Source organism: Styela clava, chromosome 10, assembly GCF_964204865.1.
Source record: "Styela clava chromosome 10, kaStyClav1.hap1.2, whole genome shotgun sequence".
Lineage (NCBI taxonomy): Eukaryota > Metazoa > Chordata > Ascidiacea > Stolidobranchia > Styelidae > Styela > Styela clava.
In genome coordinates, this window is record NC_135259.1 from 16,577,695 (window position 1) to 16,602,417 (window position 24,723).

At 34.6% G+C, this 24,723-nt stretch overlaps 2 protein-coding genes across 2 annotated transcripts; one reads left to right on the forward strand and one right to left on the reverse strand.

The window, feature by feature from the left end:
* Positions 1-1,460: 1,460 nt before the first annotated feature.
* Positions 1,461-4,918, reverse strand: LOC120338343 (splicing factor 3A subunit 1-like). The gene has a single exon (XM_039406328.2). The coding sequence runs from the start codon at positions 4,867-4,869 to the stop codon at positions 2,572-2,574; it is 2,298 nt and encodes a 765-aa protein (XP_039262262.2). The 5' UTR covers positions 4,870-4,918; the 3' UTR covers positions 1,461-2,571.
* A 2,583-nt stretch (positions 4,919-7,501) lies between these two features.
* Positions 7,502-23,479, forward strand: LOC120338341 (transient receptor potential cation channel subfamily V member 5-like). Its single transcript, XM_039406326.2, has 17 exons — positions 7,502-7,743; positions 8,356-8,465; positions 9,456-9,658; positions 10,147-10,287; positions 10,774-10,883; positions 11,453-11,577; positions 12,178-12,331; positions 12,977-13,053; positions 14,041-14,182; positions 14,881-15,099; positions 15,849-16,010; positions 16,733-16,911; positions 17,665-17,774; positions 18,412-18,557; positions 19,199-19,333; positions 20,075-20,188; positions 21,278-23,479. Exons 1-17 carry the CDS (start codon positions 7,627-7,629, stop codon positions 21,410-21,412), a joined length of 2,379 nt encoding a protein of 792 aa, XP_039262260.2. The 5' UTR covers positions 7,502-7,626; the 3' UTR covers positions 21,413-23,479.
* The last annotated feature ends 1,244 nt before the right edge of the window (positions 23,480-24,723 follow it).

The window sequence follows — 24,723 nt, forward strand, 5'->3', positions numbered from 1 at the left end:
TCTCCCCTTCAGATTTTAATTTGCTGTGGGTCATTGTAATTGGATGTGGTTTTTATATCATTTATGTATGCATGCGTTTTATGTTAAGGCATGGTGTTTGAGTTGACTTGTTGGCCAAGGTATAGATAGTAAAATTTTGTGTGTTTTTTGCATGGTGTGATAAATTTTTCTCTGTCCCAAGCAGAATGTCATCATAGATCATCTATCCATCGCTATACAATGACAATACATCCCATTTAATTAAACAATTATTTTTTGCCTGTAATAAATAGTTCAGAGCGTTCCCCTTCACCCAATCATTGAAACATCTACTCGCAGTTTTATTTTTTGTTTTTCAGGTTACTTCAAAGTGATTAAATGAAGTAAAACACATAAGAAAAAAATCAAAAAAAGACTCCGATATCCTGTGAAATTACAACCTTATTCCTATATCCTTGTCTGAAATCAATACCCAAGAATGAAAAACCTCACTTACACCCTTTGTAACCAATTTATTTCCACATCCTACTTTACTTAATTATAGTAATTTTAGTGTTACCGGTAACTTTAATTACTTACTACAATCTGGACTATAATTTGGCAATAATAGGCTCTAATTTGGGGAATGAAATGGTCTCGCCCACCTCTTCATGCACCCAATTCTGGCAACTTTGGTTGGGCAACTTGGCATTTGACTCCAACTATAATCAGCTTGGCAATATGTTTTCAATAGAATCTTCCTTTTATATCTTAATTAACGATTAGAAGATCGATCAATTTGGCAATGGCAATCATTACAAAAATATCAATATGGTGTGGCAGAAAATTTTTTTTTTTTTCTCTTCTTGTATTTATTTATTCATTTTTTTTTGTTTACTGTATAGTATACCCTAAATTTATCGCGTCTTATTCTTACTTAAATAAATTCTCAGTGGTTGTGTGTGTGTGTGTGTGGCTGGTGGGTGCATGTGAGCGTGTGTGAAATAACTTAATAATTTTAGGTGAGTAAACACGTACCACTTCCTCTCGGCAAAACCTTCCATCTTATATTTTGTACGTTATAAACCTTATCTAAGGTTTGGTTTGCTCCCCTGATTTCATAATCAGTTTTTATTTATTTGTTTTTATCTGTCAAATGTATTGTTATGCTGATTATGGAGTCGAAATAAACTTATACTTATATACTTATTTTGTCTCCTGTGACAGATTGGATATCCATACTACTTAGTTTCGGCCTTCTTGTCCGCCCAGAATTTGAAAATTTTGTCTCCTGTGACAGATTGGATACCCATACTACTTAGTTTCGGCCTTCTTGTTTGCCCAGAATTTGAAAATCGTGCTCTTGTTTTATTTCTTATGGTATTGCTTAGGTGGGTATGTTTTTTCGGTAAGATATGCCGAGGAATCGAAAATCGGAATCCATAATTTAGGAATCTGATAAGAATCGAATACTTGTAAGTACTCATACTTGGCATCCTTAGTAATGACAAGAACCTACATTTTAATGTAGATAGATGGCAGGAATAATCACACCAAAAATACTTAAGCCTATATAACATAGTCAAAATTTAAAGCCTGCCTACAAACTTTACAGGACGGGCCGCGGTTGGGCAGCCTTGGTCTATCTCTAAAATTTCTAAATTGGATTCAGACTGTTAGTGTAAAACCAGTCAATGGCTCATCTGAATCCTCAAGAGCAAGGATAACTCAATAATTTTGGAAAGTAGCTTTAATTTACAAAAAAGGGTTTTTTAATAATTGAAATTCTACAAAACATGGAACAAGGTCTTTTTCGCTAGTAACATCTACCATAGATAAGAATGTTATACACAGCAATTAAACGCGGCTCATGATTTCAAGCATAGGAATATCCTAGTATTCAATTCTCCAAACCCATTTTGACAACTTCAAATGGAATCAGTAACCATAATTAAGATGTGCACGAAGTTGATAAGCCTTGGCTTCCTTTAAAGTTTCTTTTTTCAACCAGCAAAACCCCCTGTTTTTTACATAATTTGAATGTGCATGGTTGATTTTTACTGGTTGAAAAAAAATTAAATTGGTCAAAAAAGGGTCGATAACATAATTTAACAAAACCACCTGCAAAACGAATAGGCATGAAACCATGGATAGTTGCATTTCCATGACAGCTCAAGCAGTGAATCAGGTATATATACACACAACGCATCATAGCTGTAATATTTTGCTATTCACTTTCGATGGATACAAAAATAAGACCATAAACTTCAATATGATTTATGCCAAAGAAAAGCATTTGTTTTTTGGGCTTGATCATATCTAAGGACATAGAATCACTTTTCTCTATAAAAAAAAAGATTTCAACTTGGTGCAAGATAAAATTTTGCATCATAGAGACAAGCCACTTCCCTTTGTTTCTCACCATTTAAATCGATGTTCGTTCCCAACCAGTAAAAAGATTAATTTCAATTTCACGCTCAACTGAATTGTACAAATCTCATGTTTACATTTGCACAATCAGAAAATATTTTGTGCCAAGGTTAGGCAGCAATTATTGTCATATTGCCTATCATTGTAGCAAAATATATATGTACGCAATGGCAGTTTAATTTCTTATTTCTTCCTTCCTCCTCTCTCCTTCACTTGTAGATTTATAACTGACCCATTTGTCATGTTATAAAATGCCAGAGAATTTGAGTCTTTAATAAAAAGTCCATCAAGTTGTAGTTTTTGTTTTCCACCTGGCATTCCAGTTGCTTCATGAATCTTCGCTTTTATCACAGACACTTCATCAGTTAATGGGAGTGTGAATGTCAACATTTGGCCCTTTAGGTTCCAGTCAGCTCTATCAGCAGTCGGACATGCGACTCTGAACATAACAGGTCCATGGTTATGTGCAAGGAACTGTCCTTCTGGAATCAGATTAGCTTCAGTGCGTTGCCGTTTTGAAGGTGGTCCCTCAGGTTCTGGTTGGGAGAACTGCTGTTGTGGTTGATGCATTTGTTGCATCATTTGTGGTGGATTCTGCTGAACTAACATCTGTGGAGGGGGTTGCTGGACTACATGTTGGACTGTCATTGGCTGTTGAACAACAAGTACTTGTTGTTGTTGAGGCACCACATTGATCATTGGCCGCACAACAACCGGAGTTAAAACTTGACGTTGAGGCACTTGCTGTATCTGAACCATTTGAACTGGTTGTCGATGCTGCGTAACTTGTACTATACTCGGCTGTGGTTTCGGCACAGGTTTTGGTGCATTGTTTGGTTTTGTTGTTGATGGACCAATCGAAGACTTACTTTCATCCATGATGATTCCCTGTGCTTTTTTAATAGCTTCAATCTGATCATCAACAGTAACGCCTTGAGCAGCTTTTCGTTGTGTACTTTCTGCACTGCCGGAATGTCCATCCCACATGACTCGGTCTTCCGGCGCTGCTTCCTCCTCACCGACCTTCTTACCAATAGCGGTTTCTTCCACGCCAAAAATATCTGTACGCCGCTCGGCAAGGCCTTTCAAAGCGTGCTCAATATCAGTACCACCAGCAAAGACTTCTTCATCCTGTTGCTTTTCAGCAATTTGTCGTTTTCTTTGTTCTTTCCAGTTTGGATCTAGAAGACCGTACCTCATATGCTCCTGGAATTTTTCAGCTGGAACACGTTCTCCAGTAAGAGGTGAAATCATCCATTTTCCATCTGAGGACGTTTCAAGATGATCAGGTTGCCTCTGTTTCGGGTCATAACCTCTGCGAATGATGACATCTCCAGATGTTGGTGGAAGAGGTTGAGGCTTCTCTACATCTTCTTCATCTGAACTCTCTTCCATGTCCATATCAACAAGTTGTGGCTGCTCAGCTTGAGGTTCATCCCGTTTTCTACTCACTGTTTCCATTTCCTCCTCGCTTTCGTCTTCGCTTTCACTCTCATTTTGAGTAGGTTCTCGTTGAGGGGCTGGTTTTTCTTCATCATCTGAAACATCCTTATCTCCCTCCTCCCCATATTTTTCATATCGTTCTTGTTGCAGCAATCGGGCGCCGAGTTCGTTAATTGTGACCGGTGAAGGGAAATTCCCCATTTCTGTTGGTTGAAAATCAACAGTCTCTACCACCACAAAATCATGCCAACCGATTTGTGAATACGCTAAACGTTCTTTTTCAATCGCTTCTTTCTCACGAGCTTTAATTCTGTCTTCATGTTTCGTCCATTCAACACGATATTTGACATCATCCAGAATTTTTTTTGGATTTTCACCCTCAATTTTCAATTTTGCCATCAAATTTTTTGGGGGGATTAAAATTTTTGTGTATTGCTCAACTAGTTTTGTGAAATACTGGAATAAAGCATGTTGAGGACGCAGAAAATCAAACTGATAATTTTTGGTTTCCTTTTGCATGAGCTGGGTTAGAAAACTCCGCCCATTTCGAGCTACAAATTGTGCAGTCAAGCGTACAACATCTAAATCATAGGCAGAAATCGAAGGCGGTTCAGCAATGAATTCAAACGATGCTGGAGGGTCCTTTGGAATGAATTGATCCTGGACGGCAGCAACAGCCGGCTTAACTGTGCCTTTGATAGGTGCTTTAGGCGCAGCTGGTTCCTGCCCTTTGCCTTCTAAAAATTCTTTTACTTTGTGGCGGTAGTACGCATGGTATGGATCAGTGGGGCTCAAGAAATTGAATTTAGAGTTATTAGCCTCATTTTGACGAATTCTTGCTTCAAATTCAGGTCCATTTCTTGCGACAAAACTTGCAGTTTTGTCTACAATGTTTCTAACTTCGGGAGGTGGATATATGATGCCAATGATTGGTTTTGATGCTGTCGCTTCTTCCTCTACTGGCTCAGGAGCATCTCCTTGGATACGAATTCCTTGTTCATCAGCTCCTTTTTGTTGCACTTGCACAATTGGAGCCATTTTTTTAGATTAGAGTTACTTATGTTTGCTGCATTTTGAAATGAAATAGTTGTTGTATTAATGTAATGAAAACATCTAGTTCAGTGGTTCTCAAACTTTGTAAGCCCTTTTTAGAAATGGCCTCGCACCCCACCTCAAAAACAACTAGCTAACAATAAACTACAAATAAAGATAGTAAGGCGAATAACAGTACGTTTCATTCCAAAAACATGTTGAAAATACGGGGACTATTTTTATTTTCAATTACCGGTAGCTCCACGCCCCCTCAAAAAGTTATCTACGGCCCACTGTTCGAGACAACATACTGATCTAGATTATTGCGATTTTTTTGTTTTGTATTCTTCTGAAGCTATCACCAGCAATATACAGATATACAACTAAACTAATATGATAAAAAAAAACAGAAAAGCGGGCAAAATCATGTTTCAACGTAGGCTACCAATACAAAATAGGGTCTAGTATAGTTTAGTAGTCTACCACAAGTACTTCCAGTGGGCGTAGCATAACGATTTTTGCATATGTTATTCCTAACCCTCACCTGACTATGCCATCCAAAAATGATGTCACCATCACGTCATAGGGATTGCCAAAGTATAATTACGATCGCCCGAAATGGCATTTGCGCCGCCGATAAGAACTTGCTAAAGCCGGCGATCTCTCTTCTATTGTGATCGTTGCGACGAGAAAACGAGAGAAATAGCTTGCTCGATTTCGGGTTATCGTCTGCGCGTTTTGGACGACCATCCGCATACTTCGGTGAGTCTTATTACGCCACTGTGACGTCGGAATGACATAATTTTTCGGTGACGTAGTCAGGTGGGGGTTAGGATTGACATATGCAAAAATTGTTGAGCCAGGCCAACTAGAAGTGGATGTGGGTACTAAACTATACCAGACCCTACAAAATACAATTCGCCGCAGTAAATTTCGCCGAATAGAAAAAAGGAATACTGGAATAGGAAAAAGAGCCTTATGTACCCTATCGTAACTCTGCATACTGTTTTTATCAGGAATACTTGTTTTACAGCAAAATGCTCTTGCGGCGATTTTTCATGCTATCACAAATAACTGTTTTAATTCCTCTTGCTGTCTTGCGGCAAATTTTCCTATGTCTGTATATGGAGAAATACGGTACCGTATCTTGCGACGAGATTTCCTATCTGCCTACGGCGAAATTTCAAGCGCAAATTTTCCGTGAAAAATTAATACCGCCTGCCGGTACCGGTACCATACTTCAAAGTCTGAAAGTCAGCTACCAGTACCAAACTAAAATACGACAGAAACGCATTAGAAACGTTTCACATAAAACTTTCAATCAATCGCTAGATGGGACTAGTGAGCAGTAATGTATCACCTGACACGTCAAACCACTCAAGCATAAAGAGTCAATATGATGTAATAATTAATTTACAAATCAGTTTAAAAATTTTGGGACTTCCCCGTTCAAGTGTAAACAAAAACAAACTACTTTACTGTTATTGAGTTGCCATTGAAAAATTCAGTTTTACCATCACACAAAATGCAAGTCCCTTCATTTTCTCGTGCATTGAACCGTAACATTCGTACTAAATCCCAATCACCATGGATCCCACGCGCAATTGAACTTATAATCCATTAGAAGTTAGAATTATTTAGACGCTTAGATTAAAGTTAGAATTTATAATATTTTATGCAATCAAGAGTAATGCTGTACGTTACAGAAATACATTTGTCTGTTTGTGTTAGTGTGCAGCAGTGATATGATCTTATTGTGATCGTATAAATGATGGTGATTATGGAAATCACGGAAAAATGGATGATGACGATAACGAATTATTCCTTGGATGTAGACTATAACTTGTTATTTTTTTATTATGTAACGAAAAAAAGTATTTAGGCACAATATCGCGAAGTAGTCATGATAATACAGTAATATACGGTACTTTTTGTTGCCTAATGGTTGTTCACATACCTGCATATAGTCTGATATAGACATAACTGCTACTTGGTGACGCGGCGGTGTGGCTCATCGTGCTAAGCGTTAGGAATTCACTCGCACCGCACCTCTAATTACTCTGCGTGGGTTCGCAGGTTCGAATCCCATGCGGGATGGTTATGTGCAAGAGGATTGCTGGACTTCTCGCCGCCGTTGGGTGGTTCACGTAACCGCTGGTCGGTTACGGCTTCCTCCACCATCAAGTCCAGGCTTCGGAAAAACAACCAGTGTCCATATGGTTAAGCCGTCAAATCGGCTTTCCTTTCCCTGGGATAAATATGTATCTTATCTTATCCTGGTTACAGCTTCCTCTGCCACCAAGTCCATGCATCTGCAACAAGTAACTGGCTAACTAATACGATTGGGTCGTCCTATCCTCTTTGCTCTTTACTGGGATAAATATTGAAATCCTATCCTGAAAATTTCAAGATGACATTCAGAACATAGCTCATTTGCTAAAACACAAATAATCATGGATAACTTGTTTTTGGTCTCTACATGATGTTAACAGTTTGCTATTTCAAAAACATTTTTGCTTCTATCAACTATTTGTTTACAACTTCCAATATCGGTATTTATTTTGCATTTGAAAATAATTTATAATCTGGCAGCATACTTGACTTTGAATTTTGACATCCAGGTTAATCGTAGTAAAATTGCTGATTTGATACAGTCATTCATAAGACTATGAATAAACAATAGCACTTGCAATCAGCAGTGAAAATCTTTGTGTGATTACTCTTGTAAATTTTTTCACAAATAACTTAATCGTGAGATACAAAATGGGGAATTCACTTCCAAGAACAAAATTTTTTATGAAAAGGCCGACAAATACGGAAGGAGTAGAAGCTGGCAGAAATGTTGATCGGCAAGCTCAAGCCACAGAAGAAATGTACAAGGTAATGAGAAAACTTTAAAAAATTTTCTAATAGCCTACATAGCTGGCCAAAGTGAGATCTCATCTAAAAATAAGGAGAGCCCACTTCCATGCTAAGAGCTCAATATAGATTCATGCTTGCAATAAAATATCTATAGATTTAGGTTAAAATAATATAGTTACTTATATATAACTGACATAGTATAGGAACGTTCTTTTCTTCGGCATTGTACCAGTGTCTTGTACCATTGTACTTTTCTCAGGGGTCTGTCGACCTTGTTGATCTTGAAGTCTTTCCCGCCCCATTCCGATTATATTTCATGATTGATGTTTGTTTATTCTTACTGCAATATGTACTTATATGTAATGAAATATTCGGAAATAAATCATTATCTACAGTATATATCATGAGATCATATCCGAGTAACTGAATCATTGTTTTAGTATTTCACTGATAATCTATGTTGCCCACATTAAAACGTTTTTTATTCTTGTCAAAACAATCATAGAGCTTCATTGTGCGAAAACTTATCATGTATAAAATTTTAATTTTCTTTTGATTTTTGACAAAACATGTAATAACTGAATAAAATAAAACTAATTACTTTTTATTTGAATTCTTAAAATATTTTAGCTTGTGAAGCCTCCTAATGATGCTGCTGGTCAAAAACGTGGAACTCTTGTTGAAGCAACAGCTAAAGCATTTAATGAGAAAAACTTTGAAGATCTTGATAATTTAATCAAGTATGGTTTGATTAATACTTATAATCATATTAAATAGAGCCTAGGATAGGAGGATAGGATGTACATATTGACATGGGGAGAGGGAAGCTTAATCATATATTGTACCATGACCTCTCGTTCGGTTACCAGTCCATGTGGGAATAGTAAGCCAGTTATTTGTTTTCAAATACATAGAATTGATGGTGGAGGAAGTCATAATCGACCAGGGGTAACGTGAACAACCCTATGGCGGCCAGGAGTCCAGCAATCCGCTCGCACTTATATTTAATCTTGCATGAGATTCAAATTTGCGAAATCACGTATGGTAATCAGAGGTGCGATAGCGTGCATATTCCTAACGCTTAGCACGATGATGTGCCACGCCACTGAGCCAAGTATGTAAAATTTTTTTTTTTTAAATTATTAAAAAGTTGGGTGCGATGGCCTGGTGGTAAAATCTTTAGACTTAACTATGTTGGCATTACAGGTTACATGGTTTAAATCCAATGCCCATCACCTCGCCCAAGGTGTGATGAATTGAGTAAGCAATTCTGTAACAAAAAGCTTACTGTACGAAATGGTATCTTCTTACATATCATTCCATATTATTGGATGCTTGTTCAGGGCCTGTTTCAGAGCATGTGCGAATATGCATCATATAAATAAATAGAGGATTGTAACTTCTTTACTGTGCTATGTCATTATGCTTTCATCAAGCAGTCGAGGATGGACTGTCTTATATAGCACCACTTTTTATATATTTGATTCATACCTGGTGATAATATGATATTGTATAATATTGCTATGGTTCTGAAGGGTTTTAAGAGGTTTCAGAATATCGAAATTAAAAAAAAAGTATTGTAAGTCTGAGGTGGCCTCCACTAATTTGTTATAATTTTTTCTACTTTATACAACTCAATGACACATACGCATAGGCTATACAGCTTGCTATTATGTTTCCCTCCATATGGGTTGTAGTTATTTATTTTTATTCATAACCCTCATGTATAGAGAGGAACTAGAAGACTATTTGTATAATGATGGAGAAGGATTTGAATTTCCAATCAGTAGACTTGTGGAAATGCGAAACGCAGAACGAGGGAAACAAATTGTTGCGAAAAAGCAAAAAGAACGACAAATATCATTAAGATCATCTATCAGACAATCAATTACTCACGATGAAGAGGAAGTTAGTAAGGATTTCAAGTCATCAAGTAAGATTTGGTAGATTGAATAAAATTTATATTAATTACCAAAGATAAAAAAATGGACCACGATCGTCACATTCAGTCCTCCATTATAAGTTTGAAATCTTATACTGTTTTTTGCAATATCTTAGGCTCATATATTGTATGTTTGTATGAGGTAGTTTTTCTCAGCATAAAGAACATAATATAAAAGGTGCCATAAGACATTTGGATATTGAAGATAAAAGTTTAGAATTTATTTTGAACCTTCTGCCATGTTACAAAACATACAATACAATTTTCTACTGTTTCGTTTAATGATTTATGTTTGTAGTTTGTACCAATTGGCTGTTTGCATATCACACTAAGTCTTTGAAAAAATATACTCAGGAGCACTCACTCAGGAAGTAAACTGATCTATGTGAGAAATTTTTGATAACCACTTGGTTAGCAAAAGACACAGAGACTTCAAAGAATTATAGCGTTAAATTACATTTTTGTGTCTTAATTTTTAGGCAAGGATACAAGGTTCTGTTGTTGGAGAGTTGACAAGCGGGGTGCAGTTGGTGAAACTATTTTACATTTATGTTTTCTCAACAACACAAGAGTGCATTACATTCTTGCTGAGCATTTAATAAGGATTTATCCCAACTTATGTAAGTTTAATCATTTATAAGGTTTTAAGCTATTTGTCAAAAAAAATACGATTTTATGTTGTGAAACGTCAATCCAAATGAACCTGATTTGAAGGTCAATCATTATCGCTAAAAATGGAAAGAATAAATATATTATTTTGAGACAATATCATATATTTTAAATCTCATAGTTCATTATTGTAAGCATTTGACTTGATTGACCAAACTATTCTGCGTTGCAAAATTTGATTTCTATCAAATTACATTGATTTCTGCAAATTTTAAATATGACTTAATTTTATTCAATATTCTGTTGAATTGGAACATCGGTATTCCAAAACATTTTATCTAAAATATATTCTTAATAGTAAATTATTCATTTTTGTTCATCCCCTTCTTGGAATGTACATTTTGGATTACAACCAACTTAGAAATTTTTTCTTTATTATTCAATTCTTCTTTGGTATAAATGCAATCCTCTTTATATGGCCTATATTGTTATTTTAGTGCATGATATATACCACAGTGAAGAATATTACGGGGAGTCTGTTCTCCACATGGCAATTGCTAATGAGAATATACCAATTCTGAAACTAATGTTGGAATATGGGAAAAAGGTATTTTTTATTGTTTTTGTGTTTAGTATGTTTTTAAGGAATGTTTGACTTTGGTAAGGTTGAATAGGTTAAAATATGATTTATTAATTTTGAGGAAGGAAATCTGGTGATAAACCTGGCTAAACCTGTTGTGAACCTAAGCTTCTCGTTGAACTTACCATTCAAAGATGGGCATGGTAATTTCCATTCAACAGCTAAGATGTGTAGACATGAATTGGGTTGTGGGGCAAGCTGAAACACACCCAGTTAAGGAACGATAAGAACAACCCCTATTTCCACATTATCATTTCAGAGATTCAAACCTTTGATTAGTATTGCGGCGACATTGCATGATTAAGCCATCTTTCCTTTTCCTAGAAAAAATTTACCTTTATGTCAGTAAAAACTGCTTTAGAATAAAATTAATGAGTTGTTTATATGCACATATTGTTTGAGACTGCATAACTGAATTCACTTCTTTAGATGTATAAATTTCGTGAAACCTAGTTTTACAACCAAGTAAAAGTAATATGAATCCTGGGATATACTCTTGCTTTCTGTTTTTTTTTTAAATTTTGGCTTCTTTACAGGTTGGTTTGAATCTGCAAGAACGTTGCTATGGTAACTTCTTTTGTCCTGACGATCAGAAAGCAACTCGATGTGACGATATTAACAGTGAAGTTGTGGTGGTTGATTATGATACGGATTATAAAGGGTATGGAACGTAACTAGGCCTACTGTATGTTTTTAGATTCTATCGTACCTGGTATCTAACTTTGCTCTGAAATCTGAATCACTTTACTAAAACAGTATATTTTGTCAAAGGTTACATTGATATTATACTTGTCTAATGTGGTTAGGATAAAATATTGAAATAATGAAAAGTGAAAATTTGTGGTGTCCTTTTATGATATCATATTTTGTATTTTACACAAAGTGGGAAAATGAAGTGTGATATCATATTGTCGTTCCGAGGAAATGCACTATGACCATAGAATTAATTTTCCCTGTTTTCCAGATATGTATTTTGACATCCTAAATACATCGGCTATAAAAAATATGAATAGGCTATAAAATTGCAGTTGTAAGTGTACTTGGTAATAAATCCTCAATTTAAAACACATTCAGAAGCTCAAAGCTGTAATCGAACTTCACCGTACCAGAAAAATGATATAATACCCATTTCTAGTTCAATAGGCATAACCTTAGTACACTGGGCATTTTTACAAAATAATATCACTAATTTTAATAGAAATCGATTGAACTTTGTTACTCATTGCTTTTGGATCGATCAATCACCTTTAATGCTTTTCAGGCACACATACTGGGGAGAATTGCCCTTATCATTTGCAGCATGTCTTGGTCAGCCTGAAGCAGTCAAACTACTAGTTGAATATGGAGTTGATATATTTGCTTTTGACAGTAATGGAAATAATGTTCTTCATATGCTGGTTATTCATAATAAGAAGGTACTGGGAATGATAAACTTGGATAATGGAAATGGATGTTGACTGGGGCAGTTTCATTTCATTGTTAAGATAGGATTTTATCCCGGGGAAAGCAAAGGTGATAAGAGTAACATGTGGGATTAGTTAGCCAGTTATCAGTTTCAGATGCACAGACTCAATCAATGGTGGAGGAAGATGTAACTGGTCAGCAGTTATGTGAACCCAACAATGTAGTGAAGATTCCAGCAATCCTCTGACACATAATTGTCCTGCGAACCCACACAGGGTAATCAAGGGTGGAATGGTAGGTGTGTTTCTAGCGTTTAGTGCAATGCACCAACTGACAGTGATGAGCAGCCACATAGCCAAGTGCTGGCCGGTGGAACCTCATTACCGGGCCGTATGTTTTTTTCGAGTTAAATATCTTCGAAACATTTTGAAACGTTGGACGAAGTTGTAAAAAAGGACAAAATGTTTAAAGAGGATAGTTTGCTCTAAAAAATTGAAAAAAAAAAATCTTTTTTGAATATATAAAAAAGAAATAATAATGTTGTTTTGTTTTTAATAGAAAAAATGTTTACTTATTCCAATGTTGCTTCTAATAACACATTTTAGTATATGTTACATCTTTTTCATAAAAGTTTAATATGCTCTTTCCCTCTCTAGGACATGTTCAATCTTGCATATCGTCTCAGCAAAGAAAATCCACATTCAGGAAAGAATTTACTAGAGAGCAGAAACAGGTCAGTGTTTTCATTATTTTTTAGAATTTTTGATCAAATTTTCCGCATTCTGTTCAAGCAGTTGAATATTATGTTGGTTGTTTGTTTGAAAGCTGTCAGATATTTATTCTAGAAATTGGTAACTAGTAGCAACAATGATAGGATAGGATTTACATGCTTATCTCAGCATTGAGAAAAGCCTATAAAACACTCCAATTATATGTCTAACAACGGCCTGTCGTCCGGTTACCTATCCATAGGTATTGGAATTCGTATGGGATTCGGAATCCATAACTGACCAGAGGCAGCGATGAGTCCAGCAATCTTCTTGCACATAACTATCCCCACATGGGATTCAAACCCTCAAACCCTCGTAGGGTAATCAGAAGTGCGGTGGCAAGCGCATTCCTAAACGTAGCAGGGCGAGGCTCCACACCGCAAAGAATATGGCTTATGAGCCATAGTCTGTGATGTTGGTTGTTTTTCATTTTATAATATTTTGATATAATAAGTGCCCCTTTGACTAATCACCATTGAGGCCTATTTCTATGATTTTTTATCCTCCACACTGTATTATTATTATTGAACATAATAATACATTTGTGATCATCTTCCAAAATACAATAGAATTGGAATGCTGGCTTCTATTGTCACCATGAATTGGTCAATTTCTCCTTGCTTTTACCGGATAAGAGTGGCTTTATGTGGGCTCCATTAAATTTTGTGGTTTTATGGACTTAAGGAATTATTCTTGGGGATTGGTATTGTGGTTTATAGGGAGTATTATTCCTGTTACAAAGAAAGAATAATTTTAAATTTTTTTAATTGAATTCCTCTTAGATCCTCAGCCACATATATGATTTGTCATAAAATGAATTTTAAATCATCATAATTTGAATAGTTTTGTTAACTTTTTCATTTATTTTGTAATTTGGCTACGAATCCAAGTGAAATGAACTACTGAAACAGATATTAATATAATAAACACTCAGTCATCTTTAACCATAGGCAAGGCTTCACTCCATTAACACTGGCAGCCAAACTTGCAAATAAGGATTTATTTGATCACATATTGGAACTGAAGAGCAGCACACTGTGGGCGTATGGTCCAGTTACTTGCAAAGAATACAATCTATGTGATCTTGATACAGTATGTTACTTGTATTATAGATGGTAGTGTCCCACTTTATGGTGGAAACTAGAAATTTAAAAAATGATCTGCTAATTCAGGCTAAATTAAAAATTTCCGTACTTGTCTGCCAAACTATTTAGGAAAACAGTATTTGAAATAATTTTATTTCAGATTACTTGAAAAAATGTTCATTTGAAAATCAGAACATTGGTGACATCGTTCTTTGGACAGATTATCAGGCTGTAAAAAAATATGAGACATTTTAGTACACACATGGCTGAATAATGTTTGAGAAAACTGATCTTGCTTACTTATTTATTATATGATAATTGGGTTGAACCTATTACTGGAAAAAACTTGAAGAAATTGAAGAATATTTGCCATTGTTTCATATAACACTTATCAAGATGCATTAGCATTGTAAATTAATGAGATAATTCTTCCAAATCTCTTTCATTTCATAATAAATTACAGTGTCTTAGAAGAACACTAATAACTCTTTTAAAAAATTCTGATTTTTTTTGTATGAGATACAGCACAGGTTTAAAAATGTTAATGTCAATCCATTTTTTGTATCATTTCTACTTTTATTTGAAGAGAAAAATTGAAAAAATTTTTTTATTCTGATGTTGGCAAGAAAAAAGTGCTGTATTAACTCCAAGTTGTCCATATAAAGAATATTGTGAACTTTTCCTTTTCAAATAATAAACATTCAGATTGATTCAAAAGATGGCTCAATCAACAGTATGTCAGCTCTGAACATTGTTTTGGCGCAAGATAGCAGGCATCATTTGGATATGTTGGACGGACTACTATATCAGCTGTTGCACGACAAGTGGAAATCCTACGCAAAAATCCGTTTTTATAGAAGGGCTGGTGGATTCTTTATTTACATGGTGTTGTTGATAACAGCAGTGTACCTGCAACCAGGAAATGTCAGTTTCCTTATGTTTTCTGTTTTTCATTGTTCTGTCAGTAAACCTGCCGTACGTTATTCAGCTATTATATTGTATTAAAAAGAGTGCATGCGTCACAAGTTTGTAATGTTTGAAGCTATTCAAAATGTGATCTCCATATGGTTCCTATAATATCAAAGTTCCATAAAGCATGTTTGCTTATATAGTATAAACTGAACTGTTTTCACCATGTGGATTCCTAGTCATTTTCATAGTCTTGATTTTTATTCTCTGTAGCCCTATTTTTCTTTTAAATTGACACTCCATTTCAATTTTTGAGAGGTTTTGTTAAATATGTAATTAGTAATCTGGAATCAGATTTACATGAGTATCTGGGATTGTTATACATGGATTGAATTGATTGAAAGAGGTTCATTTCGATGTTGAATGGCTCTAATTAAACATCTACAAAATTTGCTGGGTTAACAACAAAACACGATTGTTTGAATTCTCGATCTGTAAAAACATACAAATTTACTCAGGTTGTGTCGATCTAATATTCTGGGGATTTATGTATTCTCAGCTGATACCAAAATTTTTAAAAAATATTCAAGTTTATAATCATAGATTATAGATGCAAAGAATATTTCTATATGGAAAGTGGACAATTGTATCAGGGTTACACTTTTTGCATTCCTGATCGGAACCACTCATTTTTATTCCTTCAGGGCAAACTTTATTTTCTTGAGAGTGATGAGATCTTCATTTTTTAAACTTTTCTTTCACAGACTGTGCCCATAACAAGTCCAGGTCTCAATATTTACAACCAGAACTGTTCAATACAAACATTTGCAACAGCAACAGATTATGCAAGGACAGTGATTGAAATCATTGTTTATTTTCTTGCTGGTGTCTTCATCTATTTTGCTATATCAGAAATTAGGTTTCAGGTAGGAAGCTAAATTTAATATCAAAATTGAATATTGGATTTTTGTAATTATCTTGGGGTGAAGAAAGGTGATATGACGAATCAATCATAGGGTGAAGCCTCTCATCCAGTTACCAGTCCATGTTGTGCATGGAAATAGTTGCACTTATTTTTTCCGATATAGATACTATGGCCACCCTGTATAAAATAACCATAATTTTTCCACTTCTGCATTGCCTATCTAATTTCTTACACTCTATGTGAGTTGATTGGTATAGAATTTGGGGTCAATATTTTTTCAACACAGTTAAGTCTATTGTTCAACCACCAAGCAGTCACGTGCTACTTTTGATAATATTTTCAATATTGTGTAAGCCTTCATAATAACGAATTTCTATTTTTTCACAGTTTGTATTATAGTGTCGCTTTCCTCGTTTTGGTGCCCTAGTTTCTGGTTGTATTTGATCCAATATAATGCAATGCATAATGTTTGGCTAAATGTAGGGTTAACATAATATTACTTCTAGCAACATTATTCAAACCAAGTCCATGGATCTTGAACAAATAACTTTTAACTATTCCCAGACCTGACATAGATCGGTAACCGGATGAGACGCTGTGATCTACCATATGATTAAACCATCTTATCAGTTTTCCGCTCACTTGGCATAAATATGAAAATCCTATCTTATGCGTAATAGAAACCCATCTAAATATCTCTTTTGAAATTATATTTTATTAAAGGGTCTCAGGTTATTTGGATGGACATTATACAATGCACCAACAAAAGCAGGATTTCTATTTTCATGTGTCTTGGTTATCATCGTGTTGCCATGCCGACTGACATGCTCTGTTGCTGCCGAAGATATTTTGATATCTTTAGTTATCTGTACTTGCATTCCATATTGTCTCTTCTTCTGCAGGTATGGCATTTTGTTTAGGTGCAATTTTAGGTGATTTTACACTTCCTGTTTGTTTTATAATCCATAGATTTTCAAACTTTTCAAAACCTCCACGTAAATACGACCCGGAGTCAGGGATTATTAAGATCTTACCCATCTAAATATTTTTTCACATTCATAATTTTCTGATACTTTATACGAATAATATATTTATAATCTTCCACCTAATTTTAATTTCTAAAATCAATTCAAAAGTTCAATAATATTAAGTTTAGTTAAATTGTTGGATTTGGGCCTGAAAGTTTTGAGATATGCTTTTGCAAAACAGCATTCGGCCCAATGTTTCATGATATTTTTCAAACTAATAACCTGAATTGCTATGGAGCCGCAGCTGGAGTTGAACGATGATGTAGGAATAAAGATACTCCTTAGATGAAGCTGGGTCCACTGTGATTCCAAACCAGGAAAACACAACTGCTGATTGGTTACTTTTTCTTTCACTATCAAAGTCCAGGCATATTGAGTTTGTCGTATCCAATCTGGATTGGTGACTGTATAACAAACTGGTATCCACCACATGTATAAGCCACCCTATAGGCTTTCCTCATTCTTCACTAACCCAACACCTTATTGGATAGAAATATACTTGCCTTGAGAGGTCTGATCTTGGTTATAAAAAGCCTTACATTGTGTAGCAAAAATGATGCAAAAATGAGTAATGCGAATATTCAAGAAAATTTTGTATTAAGAAATTTACTCATTTTTCCATTTTAGAGGATTCAAGCTTGTTGGACCATTTATTGTGATGATTTATAAGATGATTGTTGGAGATTTGCTTATATTTCTCATCATTTATTCCATATTTTTACTTGGTTTTTCACAAGGTAGGATATGTGAACTGTATAATATGTGTTTGCAGAGCTTGGTTTGTAAAAGGTGCTTCTTTTTGGCTGGGGTGGAGGCTACAGGTCATAGAAAATCCTTGGGATTCACAGCAAATAATTTTTGGTAGCTCAGAACGATGATATTATTAGTGATCTTGACTCTTGATTACCCGCTGCAAATGAATGTTTTTGACATATGCTCAGTATGCTTTCTGATTCATTCTTTGGTGACGGTTTTTTAATGAAACGTTGACAAAACCAGAGTTGTGGAGCCAGAGTCATATTATCAAACTCCCTAGAGTGTTAAATATTAAATTCTCAGGAGTCCAAAGTCGGTATTTTAAACTTTTCATGGTGATAATCGAAGTCTCGATTAAAAAAGTGTTTTTGACAGTCCATTAAAGAAGGTCTGTCTAGCCAAATTAGCACCAAACTGGAGTCAGAAGCTGGAGTCGCTGTCCAAACGTTTTTCAACTTATAGTTGGGAGTTGATTGTAAGTTTTCTCTGACCTCCACACCCTTGGGTAGAAGAACTTCATGAGAAGTATATACTGAATCTCGCTTGCTTGGTTGAATTTACACATACGTCATCAAATACATTTATACTATGCTAATTTTCTTATTCTTGATTTTCTAGCAATGTTTGTTATATTTCGTGGAACTCCGCATGAATTTTTCAGTGACTGGTTTGAGTCTATCATGGTAATGTTTCTGATGACACTGGGCGAATTTCAAGACACTTATGAAACATTTGATACTGCAAGGAACCCGTCAGCGCCGAAGGTCAGCTACATTTTCAAAAAGTGAAAGAATAAAATAGGATTTTAAATTTATACAAAGTAGTATCAAACCGAAATGCGAAACATCAACAATGGAAATAACAGTAATCGAATAGTGAACATTTAAATTCGCTGACATTACAAGTTGTTTTTGAATGCTGAAATACCTTATTTTATTATAATTAATATTATCAAGTCGGCTATTCATGCTTATACATTGAATTATCGATGTAATAAACGAGTCAATCATTTCAGATTGTGCCAATTTTGTTGAGTTATATAATTGTAATCAAGGAAAGGTCTTGTGGTGTGTCTACATGCACCTCATAATCTATAAGATCAAGTGAAAACTCTGCGCCACTTACTTTAGTTTAGATAAATGTTACGCTGTCCTACCTGCAAAAACCACGAAAAAACTTGCAAAACCACCAGAAACTGTGCAAAAACAGTGAAAAATGTAAAAAACTAAGAAAACCCTTGCAAAACCACCAAAAACCCTGCAGAAATGTGCAAAAACACGGAAAAAATGCAAAATTGACCAAAAACTTTGCAAAAACGTGCAAACACAATGAAAAACCGTCATGCTTTCGAAACCATAATAATCAAAAAAAACATACAATGATCTTGATACTTGTGTTTTTTCAGGTTTTGTTCTTGTTCTACATGGTATTGGTTTATATCTTGCTGTTGAACATGTTGATTGCTATGATGGGGAATACATTCAATAGAATTGCAGAAACACAGAAGGAATGGCAGAGACAGTGGGCTAAGATTGTTTTGGTAGGTCTTTTTATAGTCTATATAAAGTTTATTCTAGCCAGGAGTGATACCAGAACCAGAATGATATCGGCCCTTTCAAAATAGAGTAACTCCGAAATATATAAAAATGTTGACGTCTGTAGACGCTGAATTTATTAATGGAAATAATTATTTTTGTGGTGAAAAAATTCATAATTTCAAATATTTTTAGACATTGTTCTCTAGATGATGAGTGAATGAGTCATTCAACATTTCCTAAGATAATAATGTTCCCATACAGTGATACCTCGGTAGTCAAACGAATTGATACTAAAACAATTCATTAGTCGACCAAAAATATCTAGTCAAAAAAGCTGCGGTACTCGAAAAGAAATTCAATGCTCGAATACCCGAGCTCCTTACAGCAACTGATACAAAATTCTCAATAATTTATCTGAGTGTTTGATATTTATTGTGCACATTTGAATAATTATTGTTTTTGTTCACACAAGAACGAAAAAACAATTTATATAAACATTGTTTCTAATGGCAGAAAAGTTTCGGTAGTCGAACATCAATCCTGAACGAATTATGTTCGACTACAGTGGTATCAATGTACCTGATTCTAGGTATTGACACACAACCTGAACATTTCTTTATGCCAAACAAAACATCTGGACAATATTATTTTAAAACTTTCAGAATTTGAGTATTAATTTATTATAGTTTGGAATTTCCGATTAATTTTTTAATTCATTATCATGATAATAAACTATTATGCAGGTGATGGAACAGTCAGTTTCTCCTTCAAAACGTAAAAGTAAGCAACGAAGATATTCACAGCCTACAGGTGAAGATGGAAAAGAAAGAGCCCTAGTGATAAGAACACGAACTAAGGTATTATCAACTATTGGGCGGAAATTTAGTTACTGTTTTCGTTCTTTATTATTTATTTGTTATTTGATTAAGCCGTTTTATTTAGTACATTTACTTTTTACATTTAAATTTTTTTTTTTTTGTTTCATATTTTGGATTTTTTCCTATAAATTTAAATAAAATTTTATACCCATTTTATTTTTTTTTGAAGAAAGAATTTTTTGTATTTGTCGAACACCCTTTCTCTTGATTATCTTTGTCACTTGCTGGTCATTATTTTTTGATTTGTATCTTTGAGTTATAACATATCCAGCCCAAGTGTCTTGTCTTCTGCAGTACTTTTGATGTAACTGGTGATACTCGGTACATTCCCTCAAAGCCCTTTTTTCAAAATTTTCCCCAAAATTGGGTGATATCGTGACTCAAAAATTATTGATCAGATTTTAAAGGTTGTATTTACCGTAATATTGATTTGTTGAAAACACAAAAATACCTTAAAATTTATCGTGGCCGAATATACTTTGTATAATTTAATAAAAATCATTATTTTATTTAATTATTTGAAATGAAAATAACATCGATTACCATACGCCCATCTACATCAGTCGTTTTCAACCGGGATTCCGGGGCATCCGGGGTTCCTACAGTACAGTGCAAGGGTACTGCAAGTCTGCATTCAAATTTGAGTTTCTATATTAATATATGTATGTCACTATTATTAAACTGGCGGCACTGTAAAGCTCGTCCTCCAGGTCCTCTGTATTTTGTTTGTCCGTTTGTTGTTGTTTTGTTTCTTTCAGAGTGACCAAAATGAATTGATTGATTGATATTGTTTTGCCAGTATTAGGTTTTATTTTATATATCTTTATGGTTTATATAATTCAGACAACAAAAGACAATTTAACTTTTGTACAGGGATGCTTCTGGAATGTGCCACTGGGGTCCCGCTGTGCCAAAAAGGTTGAAAACCACTGATCTACATGTTTGGAGTTTTGTGTCAACTTATTTGAAATAGGGGATGGCCATGGATTGGTAGTTTCTTTTGCAAGCCAAGTGTTTCGTCTCAAGTTGAATATGGAAAACCTAAATTATCAATTATCTTTTTATCAGGCAACTGGAGAAGAAGATGAGAATACAATGCGTCAATACATCAATAAATTTCAAAAAAATAAAAAAGTTGTTGAGTCTGAATCGAGTACGCCTTCCCCATCACCAGCGAATGAACAATCGTCAAATATGATTTGAATATTTTGAAACTTCACCCGTCACGTTCATACAAGGTGCAAGTATGCAAGTAATGAAGAAATTTTTAAGATGTTTGGAATCTTGATATTTCCTATTGTTAATTTGGAGACATTATTCATTATTGATAAAAAATGACACTTTCCAGCATAGTTTCTTATCATCCTTGAATCGAGTATTATGACTCCAACTGGAAGATCCAAAATTGAAAAATAGAAATTAGTATTGAATTTCAAATAGAATTGTCATGATTACTGTGATATTGGTCAATTTTTACCAATCAAAGTACAATTTAGGTTTTGTTTATGTTGTAATTATGTACACAATTATATAAAATATTTTAAAAGGGATTTTACGATGACAGTGACTATTCTATGGTCTCCGCATCATTTTAGACCGTATAAGTCACCTGCCCAAAAATCTGTCCTAATATAAGTTTCATTTCATTGATCTAGGCTTCCAAGGTGTTTGGATTTTTGTATTGCACTATTTTATACACCTCATTCTTGCACAAATGTCTGTTAAATGTTTCCTGTTTTGGTTTTTTCTATGTTTACGGCCTGTGATGTGATTCAAACAGATTCTTTTTTGTATCAAACTTACTACAGAAAACTTTCCTCATTTTACAAAACCGTGCCAAACCTACGGTAAATTGCTTTAAGAACAATCAGGTTGGCTGATTATCAAAATATTCCAACAATGCGCTCAAGTGAACCCCCCAGTAAAATACAAATTCCACCTCTTCTGACAACCCACCTGAATAATTGTCTATAGTATTAGTCTATTGCAGTTATTAAAACATCCTAAAATGGTTACACAATTTCCTTTTCAATTTTTTAATGTATTATACTTGACTTATGGTTTTATCAGGCATTGCCTCAATTTCGTTGTAAGGTAAATCAGGTGAAAAAGTATTTCACACTTACTATATTTTTTATAATTATTTTTAATATATTTAGTATATTGCACTTATTAGTTACACATATGCATACACTATATTTGCACTACTTTTAAATTGTTAATGTTAGTACCATATTATGATTACTAGAGCCAGGCAATTAACGATATCTAATAAACCTTAATTCCGGAAAATAATGATTCTTTATGAATGTCATTGACTTATATTAAAGTAAAACTGTATTTCAAGGAAGAATATTTCATATTTAATTGCCAATTATTAAAGTATTTATACATAGTTTATGCTCATTACAAAATTTAATTACCACAATAAAAAAAACCTGCCCTAGAAAATTAAGCTCATATCCTCTTCCTTGATTTATACAGCATTTTTTGAGTCGTCTGCCAATATTTCAATACTCACATATACATCAATCTTCTGTAAAAGTAGACCAGTGGTTCCCAACTTTTTATGACTCGTGGCCACCTTCCCATGGCTTTTAGGACTCATAGCCTTCTGTTTATCATCTCAGTCGTATTTATAGTTTTTTTATGATTGGAGTATTCATAATCTTATTAGAACAATTCATGCTCAACAAAGTGAAAACACCCTGTAAAATAACCTTATCAAGCAATGAAACTAGGAAGAACCGGGAGTTTTCTTGTCAAGAGAAAGGATAAAATCATTGTTGCGCCTAGCATTGTGGACCCCTTCGACCGCGCTGTGGCCCCTTCAGGGGGGTGGGGGCATGGACTCGTGGTTTGAAACCACTGTTTTGAATGTTAAATCTTTGGTCAAACGCAATTTATTAGGATATGATGATCGGTGTTAAATATATAAAATTGTCTAATCTACTGCAATGGAATTGCAATATTGTCAAATTGCACCACAAAGTTGAGTGACCCATTGTGAAATTCTCTGATTATGCTCACACTTACTGACCCATTTATTAAGATCGTGACAAAATGTAAAGTATTATTTGTGAAATTCTATTAATCACGACAGAGAAAGCTCATCTTTTCCAACAAAAACTTTGAAAAATTCCACAAATATTTATCTGTTATACTATTACATATTTCGTAGGCATTATGCACCCTTAACGGACGAGTATTTCTTGTGAATTTTATTATAATGCACCATCTGTTTTACAATAATATAAATTATAGTTCTTGTTCAAAGTTTGTTCGTTTTTTTTTCAACTTTGATTTCGTTGTGAAGTTGTGCATTCGGTTTGGGATATCGCTTTATAAGATTTTCATATCCAAAGCTGTTTAAGAGAATAATCATCACTTCGGTTCAGCGTCACGTCAGGAGAGGTTTAGGATGCGCATTCCTTGTATTTTCTCTTATAATTCCAACTACTCGCTTAAGCAAACATGTTTTGTCAGTATTATGAAAAGGAATCATCGACGAAATTTTGTCCAAATATGAATACTTCTGTAGCTTAGAACATCGTTTACTTATACATGAGGACAATGTGGACAAACACGTATGTGCACATATTTATTTGAGAAACTTGTGTGAATAACAAAATTCTTTAGGAGCAGAGTGGAACCTCAAAATCGTGATTTCGGACGAAACAATAGTAACTTTGCCTTTTTGATAACCGAACAGCACTGACTGAAAAGTCAAATAAAAAAAATTCTGCAGTCCGCTTTTCGGCGACTGAGACCTTCTGGTCTAAACGTTTTAGCGACTTTTCTGTCTCCGCACTAAATATTAGAATATCGAAGCATGTAAATATTCAAATGAACTTCGTTTGTGATCGTATGACAAAGATGTTTGTGTGCAGTGACATTATAATATACAAACGACCGCTCATAAGTAGGGTTACCATATTTTTTTGACTTCAAAGCGGGACACCTCCGAGTCCGAAGACACGACCCCTTAGCTGTGATCTTGTAACTTTACAGTGTCCGTTTTTACTACATATGCCCACATTTAAAGCCATCCCGACTGTCTCCATTGACCATATTGTCATCGAGAGTTCATGCCCATATTATCTGTCTGAATATCGGGTTCAGTTCGAAAAACAGAAAGGAATAGACGCTAACGATACAAATGATCCGAATTTAGATTTTTTTCATGTGCAGCAAAAGGAATGAAGAATAATGAAATAGTCTGCCGTTTTCAAGCATTGAGAATTTACTGATTCGCCCAAGCATGCTTTTCTGTAGATAACACCTTCAAAAAGACATTGTTTAATGTTACATTCACCTGAACGTCCGAACAGGACCAATTAGAAATGATTTTACATTTGATACGTTCGCTAACAATGTTTGCGAGAACGAAACAAACAAAATAACACATTCACCTTCAGTAAGTAGGCTAGCGTTGTGCTACACAGCAACAATAGTAACGAGAACATGTTCGTGTATTAAGCTGGATGGCTGAAAACCAAAGCGGGACTTTTGGC